Raw genomic sequence first — 14,188 nt, forward strand, 5'->3', positions numbered from 1 at the left:
TAATGCAAACATGTAGCATTGATATAATAATATCACAACTCTTGGATGTTAAATAGTAAACATCTACATGTTAACGCTTTGCCGTTAATGTAACATGTTAGCGTAGCATTAGCATAGTAGGCCTAATGTTAGCATGAAACAGCTGAGTGTGTTGTAATGTGCTGCAGTTATCACGTTAGCACACAACAGGAAATGCTGTGATATGTTAGTGTTTGGTGCTTTTTAGTCCAGACTTCTCACTGCTTCCTCTCCAAACGAAACATCTGTAAAACCTGTAAATACTCCAGAGAGCAGAGCTTTTCAGAACACAGCAGGCTTTTCTCTGGACCGAGTGCTGATAGACACTCGTATACCAGCATCCTGCAGTGTTCCTCCATGTACTTTGTCTTCAGGTCTGAATTATTTTCTACATCCAGTCTGCAAAGATGAAGCTGTTTCTGAAAGTCTGCTGTGAACACATTTTCCTTCTTTCTGTTTGGTTTATTGGACCAAAGCATTTTTTACATTCGACTAAATGTGTGTGTCAAACTGAACGCGCTTTAATACGCCGCGTCGCGTTGCGGATGACAAAGACACGAGTTAATGAATGGCTTCCTTTAAGAGGAGGATGATGGCGGGTTTTATGGCGAAACACTAAGACACTTGAAACTTCTTCCAAAACACAAAAAGCCTGAGAGGACTGAACATGTAGGACCTCATCTAGAAGTTAACTTCCAAGTGAACTGAGACTGCAGTGAACCAAACATGAGAAACCCTCCATAAAGCGAGGGATTATGGGTAATACTGGGGGGGCAGCAGGCCAGCCAATGACTGTTTTCATTATTTATTCATTCATTCATTCATTTTCTGTAGCGCTTATGCGTCAGGGTGGCGGGGAGCTGGAGCCGATCCCAGCTGACTACAGGCGAGAGGCGGGTTCACCCTGGCCTGGTCACCAGTCATTGATTATTATTATTGATGCCAAATATTTTCAAGACTAATCATCTGTGACATGCAGAAACAAGGAAATATGTGGCGTTTTTGCTTAAAACAATAGCAAATGATTAATAATCAAAAATAAATGCAGTAATTTTTTGAAGTTATTACTTCCTTGAATAATCCCTGCAGCTCAGCAAACTGTTTAATGACGACAGATAAGATGAGACTTTATTGATCCCTGAAGGGAAATTTGGTCGTCACAGCAGCAAGATAGTGCAGAAGTATGAAAATCATGAAAAATATAAAAGATTATAAAAAAATACAAAGTTATATTAAAAATCAGAACAAAACAGAAATACGATTTGTGTAGGATTTACAGGTGAGGTAGACAGGGACGGCGGGTTAACTTCTGTAAGCATCATGAATATCGTGAAAGATGAAATGAAATGTTAATATGACGTCAGTGACCTTCGGCCTCCGGATTTAAACCTCCGAGGTTTAAAGAAGAACAAAACATGGAGATGTTGACGAGGACGTGGTGTCTCCGTCGTGTTGCCATGGTTACGTCCTCCTTCAGCTCCAGCTGATGTGCAACACGACGGGCGAAGCACAGCGATCAGCTGGAGGTGACGGCTTCTCAGCCCCGGGAGAAGTACAGCAGTACCGAAAGTAAAAGTACTTCATATGTTCATAGAGTGTCCTGTTTGAGAATCATCAATATTCTGTCACTGGATTCTAATTATTGATTATTTATCACTTCCACTGAGGTGGAGCCCATTTAAATCACTTTTTATTGATGATATTTTGTCATCGATCTGCAGAGTCAGTAAAGTTCTCCCAGTAACCGCTGAGAAACGCGCGACAGGTGAGGCGTTTGTGTGTTCCTGACGTGTGTGGTGAAAACGTGCGGTCGCGCCTCCGGACAAACAGACGTCAAGTCGGTTCTCGGTGTTGCGTCCCTGCTGTGTTGTGCTCTTCTGGTTTGCTCCACAGATTTCTATACAGACGAGTTTAAAATAGATATTTTTGCTACTTTTGTTCTGTTTGTTCATCCTGAAGGCAAACGTTTTGCTGACCATGAAAACAGAAATAAATATGCACTTTGTACTGTATAGTGTGTGTATGTTTGTAAGAGCAGAAAAAAATACACATGCACCTATAATGTACTGCATGTCTGTACATGTATATGTGTGTCTGCGTGTGCAGGTGGAGGTGGAGACGTCCTGCTTTGAAAATGTCACTGCAGTAAAAGTACACGTGTATTATCAGTCAGATGTCGTAGTGTTACGTCTGCAGCTCCCAGCGAGGACGCTGAGGTCGTGTGGTTTTATCATCCTGGGAAGGTTGACAGTCTACAGTTCAAACTGTATGCATGATGGGTATTTTGTAGGCTGAGTCCAGCATCTTCAGACTCAGAATATTTAAATTTTTATCAAATTTCATTGTACAGTAAGTATAAAGACAATAAAGTTTCTATTCTATTTGACTACTTAATAAATGATTCAGCATTTCTGTTTCGATAGACAAGAGTGACGCAAATGTGCTTGTTTCTGTTCTTAAGTCAGTCTGTTTTCAATGATTATTAGTTCAAACATACAAAAAGGAAATGTCAAAACATCACTTTTTGTTCTTTAATTTATGCAAGAAGACAAATCAGTTCTGAAATCATTCTTCATTTCCAGTGTGTAAACACAAGTGCAGAAATGATTTCAGAGGGAAAATATTTAGCTTATATAAAGAGCGAAAACACGGAGACACATGAGGCCGTTAGAGGAAATCCTGGGACGCCTCACTGATAGTAAAAGCTGGCGGCGACTCTGAAGACGTTGGACGTTCCCTCATACGGCGTGATGACAGGCTGCAGGCCTTTCAGCTGCTTGTAGTGTCCGAAGTGTCTGATCCTGTAGGAGCCGCTGGGGGCCAACGGGGGAATGTGCCACTCGACTGTGGAGTTACTGTGCCGGTTCGAGCCCTTCAGCCAGTGAAACCTGCACCAGGAAACGTCTTTAATGTAACAGCGAGGTAACTTTGACACCTGATTTTGATTCAGTTTTAGATTTTAAGTTCAGTTCGTAAGTTAACTGTGTTACGTTCATGAATTAACTAAAGTTAGTTTAACCAAACCATGATCATTTCCTTCTTAAACTTCTTAAACACAGCTCAGTAGCTCCACTGTCTGAGCAGAGCCAAAGTGTGACTGCAGGTCACATGGCTGAAGTCACCTGACTTCGTCCTTTCTTACACCTCTAAAACTCACAGATGATTTGTGAAAAGCTTAAAGTGTGTGAAATGGCTACAAAATATCCTTAAAAGTTGCAAGCTCTTTATACTCCATCCCACATTGCACAGGCACACCTGCAGCACATTAACCCACCTGGTCTCCCATGATGCATCAGTGTGAACAACCTGCCAGGTGTCGGTTCTGTTGTCATAAAGCTCCACGGTAACAAAAGTTTTATCTCTCTGCAGCGAATAAAAAGAGGAGGTCAGAGAGCATGGACAGCGAGAGACCAAACGAGAAGGACGCTAAACACCGAATGAGGCGTCAACTTAAGGACACAAAGCAGTTTTTGGTCTTACGATGTCTCCGGAGTGTCTGGGGTTTCCTGCTACGAACGTGACAGAGACGACATCACCCTGTGCAACAAAAACAAAACTAGCATTTAATGTGTGTTCGCACAGCAGCTTCTTCACAATGAAACAATCTGAGCCGAGTACTGAGCCCTGAGGGACACGCAGGACAGAGGAAGACAGTGCGTCCTACCGGTCTGTAGACGGGGTAAACCTGCTGCAGGACGTCTCCAAAGCTGCTGTTTTCTGGCTTTCTGTCAAATGATGCCATAGGCAGCAGACTGAAGAGATTCTTCTCAAAGAAGGGCGGCTGAGGGCCGACCGGCAGCTCCGACACTCGGTCCTGAAAACACACAGAAGACCCGTCGGGGTTCCCACTGTGAGGTCCAGCGGTCACATGGATGGGTTGTGTCGCTCCTGTAGTTCTGCTAGGGGGGGATGATCGTACACTAAGCTTTGGACCCGCAGAACTCAGGAACGTTAAATGGGAAGCTTAGAGTTGCCGCCGGCGATACTTTCTTTGTGAAGTGCGTCCGTCGGCAACAGCGTGATAAGAATGGAGCTCAGGTTTGGTTTGGTCAAGAGATTATGGTTTTGGGAAAAATATGGATGTTCATTTTGTTATCAGCTGTTTTAAACAACCAGATGAGTTCAGGGAAGTTTCAGTCACACCTGTGCGATGGCTCTCGCCAGGCCTCTGTACTTCTGCAGGTAGGCGCTGAGCGTGTGCGGCCCATAGATGGTTGAGGCTCCTTCATATCGCTGCACCTGAAAACACAGGTCACAGGTTGAATAATTTATGCTACTTCTTCAGGTGGGTGGACAGCTCTGAATACTGCAGTATTGCAGTGTACCTGGTACTCTTCATAGGTGGTGATGTAGTGAGTGTACACGTTGCTCAGCCCAGCGATCATCACCTCCGAGTTCCTGAACGCCCCCTCGGACTCGAGCTCCTGATACACACACACACGTACGCACACACGCGCTGTCATCATATGATGTCATCGCAGGTGCTTGCGTTCGTGTTGTATCTCACTCACCTGTTTGACAGCTTCTCTTAACCTCCTCCCTGACATGGTGCTGTTAATGTGCAAAGCAAAGAAACAAGTCAGGCACAAAGTATCGTCAGTAGTACCACTGGTGGTATTAATACTAATAGTAGTATCATTAGAGGTGCTATCAGTAGACGTTTTGGTAAAACGCTGTTACGTCATCTCTCCAGGAACAGCTATGACAGCCACAGAGCCAATGGTGATGATCTGGACATCGATGATCTCAGGATGCCAAGGCAGAGGCCAGTTCATCTACACACACACACACACACACACACACAACAGCTGTGTGTTAAACAGCCTCACAACACTAACTTCAATGGATTTTCCTCCGTTCGTAATACTTGATCCTGCCTGTGTCAACATGGGCTCTAAGTCACAGCTGATGCTGGTGATTTACAGGTGATCTAAGTAACCTCGCAGGTGAAACACAGTCTGTAAACCTGGCAGGTGTGATGTCTGTGATCTGTGCTAAAGCCTCATCCTCACCTCCCCTGTGCTGAACAGGATCGGTTTGGGATGGTGACACTCCTGTGTCTGATTTGAAGGTTTTCCCACAATGGCGTCTCTGATCCCGTCCCAGAACGGGTCGCCTTCCACAGCACCTGCAGAGAGAGGGAGACTCCAGGGGTTATCGGAGTTCACCCCAAAATCAGCAGACTAACAGTAGGCAGACCTGGGCACAAAGGGCCGGTGTGGCTGCGGGTTTTTGCTCCAACCAACCAAGAGCACACAGTTTGACCAATCAACTGTCTGAAGACGGAGATCAGTTGATTAAATGAGTCAAGTCTGGTGTGCTGCTGCTTGGTTGGAAAGAAAACCTGCAGCCACACCGGCCCTTTGTGGAACAGTTTGCCCAGGTCTGCAGTAGAGTGACGGTAGAGCCAGTCGATTCACCCTGAGTGAAGTTGAGGTCTCCCCCTCCATCTGTTGTTCCTGCTGCAAAACTGTGACCCAGAGCTGGTTTACATGTTCTGACCTGACATACACACACACACACACACACACACACACACACAGTGAGAAGGATTCCACAGCTTTGGTTCCTTCTTGCTGTTTGTTCTTGATGAGAGAAAGTCTCAGTCAAAAGCCCACTGACTTTTATAACAACTCTAATAAGTACCAAACCAGCCGTAGAACACGTCATGTGACTTTACATGTTTAGGTGGTTGTATGACAAACGAGCTATCAGCCATCATTTCCCATAAGCCCACAGGGCATCGCCCGGTCTGTCACGGCTTGACTTCACTGCCTCTAGTGAAAGAGGGCCAGATCAAGCATCTGTCAGTCATTTCAATATGTTTCCATGGAAACTGACCGTGTGTGTGGCGTTGATCTGAATCGTAACATCCGTCATGTTGACCCACTGATGGGCGGAGTGAAGGAAGCCTGTCACCTCTTCCACTGCGTTGGCATACAGCTCCTGTAGGGGGCAGCAACATGTCCACACAGTCAGGTGTGAAGAGCCCTCAGCTTATCACAACCTTAACGCTAAGCCAGGCACTCACCTTCAAACAACAGGTGAGTCTGAGTCCATGCAGTGTACTTAATGCAGGACTTTTGATTGATTACAGATGACTGACTGACTGTCTGTCAGGCAGACCGACTGACAGACAGACAGTCTGTCAGACAGACATACAAGTACCTTGGCCTTCCTGTAGATGTTGTGTCCGATGATCCTCGTGCTGTCGAACATGTCGCCTCCAGGTCCAAACCCCTGACACATCTTAGTCTGACAGACAAACACTTGCTGAGTCTGCTGATTATGCTGAATGTGTGTGTGTGTGTGTGTGTGTGTGTGTGTGTGCGTGTGCGTGTGTTTACCCCTCCTACAGGACAGGAGCTGTTCAGGTAGTCGCAGGGTAGTCCGGTGTTCACACAGTGAGGTCCTCTGGTGTTTGGACTGACATCACCGAGGTTACTGGAGGAGAAGCCAGCAACAAAACCTCCCTGAGGACACACACACACACACACACACACACACACACACACACACAAAACACATCCCTTCAGATAAACTTTTCGTTAAAGACCTTTTTGTTTGACGTGAATCTGCTTGTTGCAGTAGCCTCTGTGCAGCCTGAGAGCTAAAACTGAAAGGGTGAAGAAGCAGTGCTGCAGTTCCTGTCACCTGTCCAGGTAGTTCTCCGGGGTTCTTGTCTTGCTCCATGAGGTAGGAGGCATAGCCCATGTTGTCACTGCTCACCATGCGGTTTGTGTAGTTCATGCTGACGGCGTGGACGGCGAACCAGCTGTCAGGAGGGGCGGAGTCAAGGTGACATCACACCAGCGTCAGCCAGATGATGTATATTATCACTTTATGATTAGTGTGAATGCTGGGTGTTTTTACCTGAGCATACCGATCCCGTCTCCATCCAGATCTGTGAACTTCAGCACCAGCACCTGTTTATCTGTGTTCCACTTGTACCTGAAGGCATCAGCAACAACACTCATCCACACAGCACGGCACAACATAACAAACCAACCTGGGAACCGTTCATTGAACACAGTAATAAGTCAAATGATTTCTACGACTGATGTGTGTGTCCCTGTCCACCTGTGTCTCTCGTCCTCGGGGTTGTTCAGGTAGGAGTGAGGACTTCTGTTCAGGCTGCTGTCGTCCAGCTCTCCTCTGTTCTTGTAAATCCTGCCTGGCTTCATGTTAGCGTGGGCTATGTCTATACTCTGGAAACAAGGTGCTACATGTTGAATTTACCTGCCATATGTATGCCATAATATGCTAAATAATATTTAAAACTATTTTAATCATGTACATGAATTAATCACATCATAAAACATAATTTATATTTGAGCACTGCCTTGAAAAGGAGAAGAGACTGAAAACTGAGTGTGAGTCAAAGTGGCTGTTAAATGTCTGGTTGGAAACAGAACAGCAGTTCTGAGGCTCAGAGTCGCGTGGGTTTTATTTAAAGAATCAATCTTGTTGTAGCCAAACAGCTACCTGGTGGGCCCTTTGCAGATCAGAGCTCAGTTTAATTTGGCTCACACTCCTAACACTCACACATGTTGTGTTTGTAGACTGGACACACACCTTGATGATGCCACTGACCAGCGGTTCAATGGACGCACTGATGTAACCTTTACTGGTGATCATAAACAGTGTGTACTGGAAATATCCGGCCGGTCCAGAGTGTGTGTGGGTCCCGCTCAGAACCACATTATCCTGACGGTACAGATCCCCGTACTTCACCTTCAGGGCCTGCAGAACCTGTGAACACATGAGACGTGTGCATTCTGAATTTGTCTTTTCGATTTATGTACGTGTAAAAGTGTTTCCTGCCTGTGTAGCAGATAAAAGATAAAAACACAGAGTGAGTAAACGATGGCGTCCATGAATCATGTGACTTGAACTTCCTGAGCTGAAGAGCTGAAGGGAGCGATGAGGAGGTTGTAACCTTCCTCACACTGACAAGTGAAAGAGAAACATCTGGTTTCCATCATTTGATCTTTGACTGCACATCTTTCAAAGACAAAGTGTGTGTGTGTGTGTGTGTGTGTGTGTGTGTGTGTGTGTGTGTGTTCACCTCCAGTCGTAGTCTTTGTGATATCATGCCCACGTCTGCCGTGACGAACACAACTCTTCTCTTCCCGTCGTCGATGATGAAGGCTCGGCTGTACAGACGAGTGTGTATACCTGCAGCTGTTTGCTGAGGGTTTGCATAACCCATCTGAGAAAACACACAAAGAACTTGTGTGATCATCTTGAAAATCTACATCACAATTTTTGAATAATCTGTGGGCGCAGAGGAAATGTGCAAACTGAACTGACACTTGAACCCCTCAAGTTTCTATGATCCTGTTCAGTCTAGATCTAGATCAGGTCTGACCCGGGATCTGCCGTCTGTTACCTATGTCCTGGGAAACCTTCCAAGAAAGGTGCCCAGGAGGATCCTGGTCAGATTGAGGTTGAACCATGCTGGTTCAGCAGCTCTCATCTGACCCCCTCTAGGCCGACTCAGTCTGTCAGGCTGAGCCCTGCAGAGGAGACTTCACCTGCTTGTGTCCACAGTTTCGTTCTTGTTCCAGAGCTCAGGTGAGGCTTGGAATATGTACCAACAGGTAAATCCACTCCATTTTGCCCTCCCTGGTGAACAAGGATCTCGTGGCAAAAACGGACTCCCTGTCTGGAGGGAAAAATCCACCGTCTTCCAGCAGAGAACCTCAGACTGAGAGGTGCTGATCTTCGTCCCAGCGGCATCACGTTCCACTACAAACTGAGCCAGTGCATGCTGGAGGTCACAGCCTGATGAAGACAACAAAGCCAAAACCAAATGGCAGAGCAGTGGTTTGAGACCCTACCATGGCAGCAACAGCTACAGCCCTGGTATCCCAACAGCAAATTATCAAAATAACTGCTTGGCCCCTTGGCGGTTAGCCTCAGCATGCTAGGTGTTAATAACAGCCCTGGGCAAGTTGTGCATTTCCTCCTGCATCTCCTTCAGAAACATCCAGACACATCCAGGTTGACCTGAGTGTTTATGGTCCTCTGACTGAAGATTGAGAGTTTTGCATCTCAGACTTCAGCAGAGAAACCATAAAGATTATCAGTCCAAACACAGTCAGACTGACAGGAACTCTCTGGTCTCTGCTGTGGACTTTGGAGTTTGATTCCCTGCAGATCAGAGGTCAGTTTGTGTGAGTTCCTACAGTCCTCGGTAAGCTGCTATTCAAGCCTGTGGTGGGAAGATATGAGAATCGCCTCTTCTCAGGACCACATAAGGTCCAGTATCAGGTCCAATTCGAGCCACTGGATTGGACCAGGTCTCCAGTAGCAAGGCATGATGATTTCAAATTTCGTAGTATTTTGTCAGCCTTCAACACTATAGTCAAAAGCTGTTCCTGCTTTCTGCCGTAATGCAAACATTTAGGCTAACGATGATCAAGTCTTTGGTGTAGTCTGAGGAACCAGCAGTGAAATGTTTCAACCACAGAGGGACGTCTTCAGGCCCAAGTGAAGAAGTGAAACCTCCAGACAATTAATGATGAAACATCTCCTGAATGAGTCATCTGATGAAAGATATTTTGTTTTCAGAAAGATAAGAGTAATAAAGATAAGAGAATTATCACAGTTTAAGGACACAAAAACATTGATTTGCTGATTGGTTTGCTTGTAGTCATCAGAGTATTGGTGTTGAGGATAACGTTAATGTTAATATTCTGTAAGCACACTTGAGACCAGACTGGAAATGTCCTGATGTATACACATTTATTTGTCATCCTCGGTGAACACAGGTGACACAGGTGTATATTCTCTACCTGAGGAAGACCACCTGTGGTTGACATAATTGCACTCATGTCCACATCACAGTGGTCATTTTTTAAAAGTACTTCTCTTTGAGTAGAGTTTTCGGCTTCTCATTGCGCCGCCGACAACCCTCTTATCATATGTTCATCATTCAAGTGTTTATGTTTTTGATAAGTTTGGTTTTAATTAGTTATGTGATTGGCAGCTGAGCACTGCTCCTGATTGGCTCAGACGAGTGTGTGTGCAGGGACTCGATACCACGACGGCTCCACCTCCCAGTCACCTCCCAGGCTCTGGCTCCAAATGACATCACCAGAACAAGATGGCAGCATCAAAGATATTTTGGCTTCAGTTTGTACAGTGGGAGGAAGTGGAATGTGTCGGCCATCTTTACGCGTGTCAGTGTTTCTTACTGACCAGAGGGATTTCAGCAGGTGGTCCGGTGCAGTCGGCTCGGCCCACTCCGATCAGGTAGGGTTTGTGCTGAGGCTCTGGACTGGAAGGAAGGGTCGGCTCGGGATCTGACAGGACCAGAGATGTCGCTTTTAAAGGGTTAAACTGTAGCTTTTTCATGCTTTAGTTCATCACAGGTTTCTCTTCTTCGCAACCTTGCTGATAATTTTCCAAATTGTTCATCAGTTTTAAGATAATTTTTGTAGTTTGGCTTTCATTGTATTAATAAAGGAACATGTGTGTGTGCGTGTTCTCACCTGTGTGTGTTTTCCCAATAGCCATCAGTGTGATTAGTGTCACGCATGCGGCTGTCATGATGATTAAGAGGACGGCCAGCGAGATCTCCAGAGCCGACACACCACAGCACACCGACTTCCTGCCCGCCATGCTGTCTGTTGGCACACGAGGGAATTGATCTCATCAGTGATCATTAGCACACTGGACTGTCATGGGTCACGTGACCAGACATGCTGGGTAAGGAAACGACTGTGCTCGCCATTATTTGTTAACCCCTAATATTTTGTTATCTTGAGATAACATCACTCATTTTCTTCTGATAATGAATGAGTTATGGACAACCTTAAAGTAAAAGCTCAAATAAATAAAAATTTAATTTCAGTCATTACGTCCTTTTGATGGTAGGCTCCAGAAGCGTTTTGTGGTCGAGGAAACTCGACTGCTGGTTCATTCTGCTCCTGCTGATCTGACATTTTCAGCTTAAATCAGATGCAACAGATTTTTGAGACACCTCGTGAGTAATGAGAGAAGAAACAAACTTTTTAATTATCCTGTTTTCTTGTGATGTCAAGATGACATTAAAAAATATCTGTCGACGTGGCTGTTTTCATCTTTCATAATGAGGAGGCTGTAACCTTCCACACATTAAAACTGACAGAAATGTCTGATTTCCTTCATTTGGCCTTCAACTGGAGATCTTTTAATGACAAGGTCATCTCATTATTCTGTTATTACTACAGAATTTGCTCCACAAGCTGTTGATCTCCATCAACTTGTGAACTCGTATTCATTCAAGTTGTTTTTTGTTTTTTTCGCAGATTTTCAGGAAGGAAAGCTGACGAGTGAGGCAGAACAAACAGCTGTCATAAATGACTGGATGATGAGAAACGAGCTCAGAAAGCTGGTCTGAGGTCTGTTTTCACTGAGCCACAGCATCATCACTGTCCCCAGAGGAAACAGATCCGAGTTCAGCCATGAGATGAATCAAAACCTGCATTAAGAGAAGACATTCGTACTCACCTTCAGTGTGAAACCAGGAGAGAAAGTGTGTTTGTGCAGAGGAAGTCTGATCTGAGGTCTGTTTTACAGCCCAGGTCCAGTTGTTATCTAACTGATAAACAGGCCGCAGGTTCTCTCCTCTCTTGCTCCAAAGGTCGTCCACCTGAGCGTCAGATTACAGCTGATGTGAGTAATAAAGCCACAATAAATGAATTCAAGCTGTATTATCAAGTTGCTCATTTTAGACCCTTTATTCTTCACTTTGAAAAGAGCACAGCAGTTTGTGAAACACTCTCAACTCAACAGAGCTTTTCATCACTTCACATCAGTTGTTACAGTTGTTCCTGGTTTTGAAGCAATCGGCCGTGATCAGACGGCACCAATGCAAAGTGCATCTGCGGCCACAAGTCGGCACCAAGCGAACTGCTCAGGAAGTGGAGGGCGAGAGGTCAGACTCGTCTCACACGGCACAGATGGCAACTCATTAACGTTAGCGCGCCGTGGCAACAAGCTGGCAATCTTTATTGTAATTCAGAATTGCAAACAATCAGTAATCTTTATCATGTTAGATACAAAAACACTGCAAAGCTGAATTTAAATGCTATAAACTGTGCTGACAGTTGAGCTTATCAACATGTCATCAGAGTCCATGTGTCTGTTTCCACCTCAAGGTCACGGGAGATAATGTACTGGACAACAGCAGCTGATCCTCTGCTGTGTGCTGGTCTTGGAGGACTATGACACAGGACGGATCTTCATGCTGATGGCCTTCAGTGAGTAGTCATGGCCCTTCCACTGTCGCCATTCCACTCCAACAGCGTAGATAGTGCTGTCGGCTCCCCAGCGGTAAACCCCGTTAGGGTTTGTGCTGTGACAGTTTGTGTACCAGAACGCCCCCAGGAACTTTCTGGCGCAGTTGCTCCCCCAGGTGTCCTGGTCTTTGTCAAAGGTGGAGAACTTGTGTCCATGGTGACCACTCAGGGCGTCTCCTACAGAAACACAACAATCAGAACATTCTGAAAGTTTTGGTGAGGGTTATGAGGGTTTTGTTGGGTCTCTGTAAAAATCAAATGAAGGGGTTTGGTCTTGACCTGCTCTAATTGAAAAAGGTCATGAGACAACTGTAATGTGATTTGGCACCATATTAATAAATTGAATTGAAAGTAGCCCATCAAAAAGACCATTTTGGAGAATTTGGAGATTTGGGTGACAACTTCATTCCCAGACAAAACATAATACATGACAGAGTGTGCTTTTATCAAGGAAGCCAACTGCCTGTGAAAGCAGAAGCAGTCATTGCATGAGAAGCCACACGCGCCCCATAAAATAACCAGAAGTGTGGTTGGTGTAGCACAACGGGCCGTGATTAAAAAGACGTGACCTGCTTTTAAAGTGCACGAACACAAGTGTGTCAAAGTGAAGTGAGAAAGAATCACTGGAGTCCCAAGAACAAAACACCGGACCGATTGTGGATGGATTATATTAATTACCTGCAGTGATCAAGGTCCACCAGCTTCAATTCATGGATTATTTATGCCTCCTGAAACTCACCTGCCCCGCCATTAGTGAATCCAGATACATTCAGTGTGTATCCGTGGGACTCTGGGCCGACGGAGAACGAGGAGTAACGAGCGAACACTTTGTTTCCCTCAAAGTCCTCCATTTCAACCAACAGCTCATACTTTTTCTTCATAGTCAGCTGAAAAAGATTCTCAAGGCCTGAAAACAAACACACGTGAACTTATAGAACCAACGGGCTTTCTGAAGTCACATGGCGGCGTGGGTTCATTCCTCACCAAGCCAGTACTCTCCAGCAGCGTTACCAAAGCCCATCTTGTACTGATCCCAGGGCCTGTAGAAGTTCACAGAGCCATCCACCCTCCTCTGGAACACCTGGAGGGACGAGATGGGAGGTAACTGGTGAAACACACCTGATACCTGACAGGTCATGTTTCCAGACGACATGGCTTGTACTAGTGGTAAGCCTACATAAGAAATCAGCTGGTTTTGCTCTCAGTTGGAGGGTGCAGTGACAGAGGTGATTTTGAACATTCTGTATGGAAGAGGTCGGGCTGGAGATACTGTAGGCACCGTCACTTCTTTGGGATTCAAGGTGGTGCAGTGCTCCTGTTGTCCTGTCAGGTCTCACATTAAAGCTATAAGAACCTTAACTAATAATGACTTGCTGTTAAGACCATTTTCATCAACATCAAATAAATTGAACTGAATTGAACATCAAGAGGGTTTACCTCCCATCTCAGACTATTGCTCCTCCACATTGAAGGAGGCCTTTCGCTCTGCTCCTTCTACATTAATCCTGAAGTTCAGATTAGTGTATGCTGTGGAAACCTTCACGTGTCCGGGATTCATAATCTCCCAGCAGCCACAGTGGGCCTCCAACAGCGATACTGATTTCCTTGCAGTTGTTTGTGTTGTCATAGTCTACATGCATGATACATACACCCAGTATGTTCAGTAGTTCCCTGTTTATTTGACCTATCGTTGTTCAGCTTTGCTGTCTTGGTTTATCTGAAACAATGTGTAACTGAAAGTGTTTTCTGACCAGAAGAACCTTGTGGTCACTGAATGGCTCACAGAAGTCAAGTTGTTATACCAACCACCTGCATGTCACTGTTTCTGTTAGTGGTGTGAATGTCCCGAGTATGTGTTCACAAACTAAGTTGACTCTGAG

At 45.3% G+C, this 14,188-nt stretch overlaps 2 protein-coding genes and 1 long non-coding RNA gene across 3 annotated transcripts in view; 1 reads left to right on the forward strand and 2 right to left on the reverse strand.

Moving 5' to 3' along the window:
- Nucleotides 1-1,531: 1,531 nt before the first annotated feature.
- On the forward strand, nucleotides 1,532-12,326 carry LOC124052905. Its single transcript, XR_006842073.1, has 3 exons — nucleotides 1,532-1,544; nucleotides 5,393-5,401; nucleotides 11,826-12,326. It is a non-coding gene; the product is annotated as an uncharacterized LOC124052905 (long non-coding RNA).
- On the reverse strand, nucleotides 2,491-11,818 carry asah2 (N-acylsphingosine amidohydrolase 2). Its single transcript, XM_046377677.1, has 21 exons — nucleotides 11,518-11,818; nucleotides 10,518-10,652; nucleotides 10,225-10,328; nucleotides 8,087-8,230; nucleotides 7,594-7,770; nucleotides 7,099-7,226; nucleotides 6,892-6,969; nucleotides 6,673-6,793; nucleotides 6,366-6,491; nucleotides 6,187-6,273; nucleotides 5,860-5,964; nucleotides 5,439-5,520; nucleotides 5,031-5,146; nucleotides 4,699-4,793; nucleotides 4,530-4,569; nucleotides 4,344-4,442; nucleotides 4,162-4,257; nucleotides 3,683-3,832; nucleotides 3,499-3,555; nucleotides 3,293-3,381; nucleotides 2,491-2,906 (listed from the first exon to the last, which is right to left on the reverse strand). Exons 2-21 carry the CDS (start codon nucleotides 10,645-10,647, stop codon nucleotides 2,708-2,710), a joined length of 2,223 nt encoding a protein of 740 aa, XP_046233633.1. The 5' UTR covers nucleotides 10,648-10,652; nucleotides 11,518-11,818; the 3' UTR covers nucleotides 2,491-2,707.
- LOC124052902 (microfibril-associated glycoprotein 4-like) overlaps nucleotides 11,981-14,188 on the reverse strand; it is a 3,133-nt gene continuing 925 nt past the window's right edge. The window contains exons 4-6 of the mRNA XM_046377689.1: nucleotides 13,293-13,389; nucleotides 13,048-13,215; nucleotides 11,981-12,485 (exon numbers count right to left, since the gene is read on the reverse strand). Of these exons, the coding sequence (XP_046233645.1) occupies nucleotides 12,232-12,485; nucleotides 13,048-13,215; nucleotides 13,293-13,389 (519 nt within the window). The 3' untranslated portion in view covers nucleotides 11,981-12,231. The remainder of the gene's footprint in view (nucleotides 12,486-13,047; nucleotides 13,216-13,292; nucleotides 13,390-14,188) is intronic.

This window comes from Scatophagus argus, chromosome 21 (genome assembly GCF_020382885.2).
Source record: "Scatophagus argus isolate fScaArg1 chromosome 21, fScaArg1.pri, whole genome shotgun sequence".
In the NCBI taxonomy this organism is placed as follows: Eukaryota; Metazoa; Chordata; class Actinopteri; family Scatophagidae; genus Scatophagus; species Scatophagus argus.

Coding starts and splice junctions, on each gene's coding strand:
- asah2 (XM_046377677.1), bottom strand. CDS start 10,647: ATGGCGGGCAGGAAGTCGGTGTGCTGTGGTGTGTCGGCTCTGGAGATC. Junction 6,794..6,891: donor GACGGGATCGGTATGCTCAG/GTAAAAACACCC, acceptor CCCTCCTGACAG/CTGGTTCGCCGTCCACGCCG. Junction 5,521..5,859: donor AGATCAACGCCACACACACG/GTCAGTTTCCAT, acceptor TGTGTATGTCAG/GTCAGAACATGTAAACCAGC.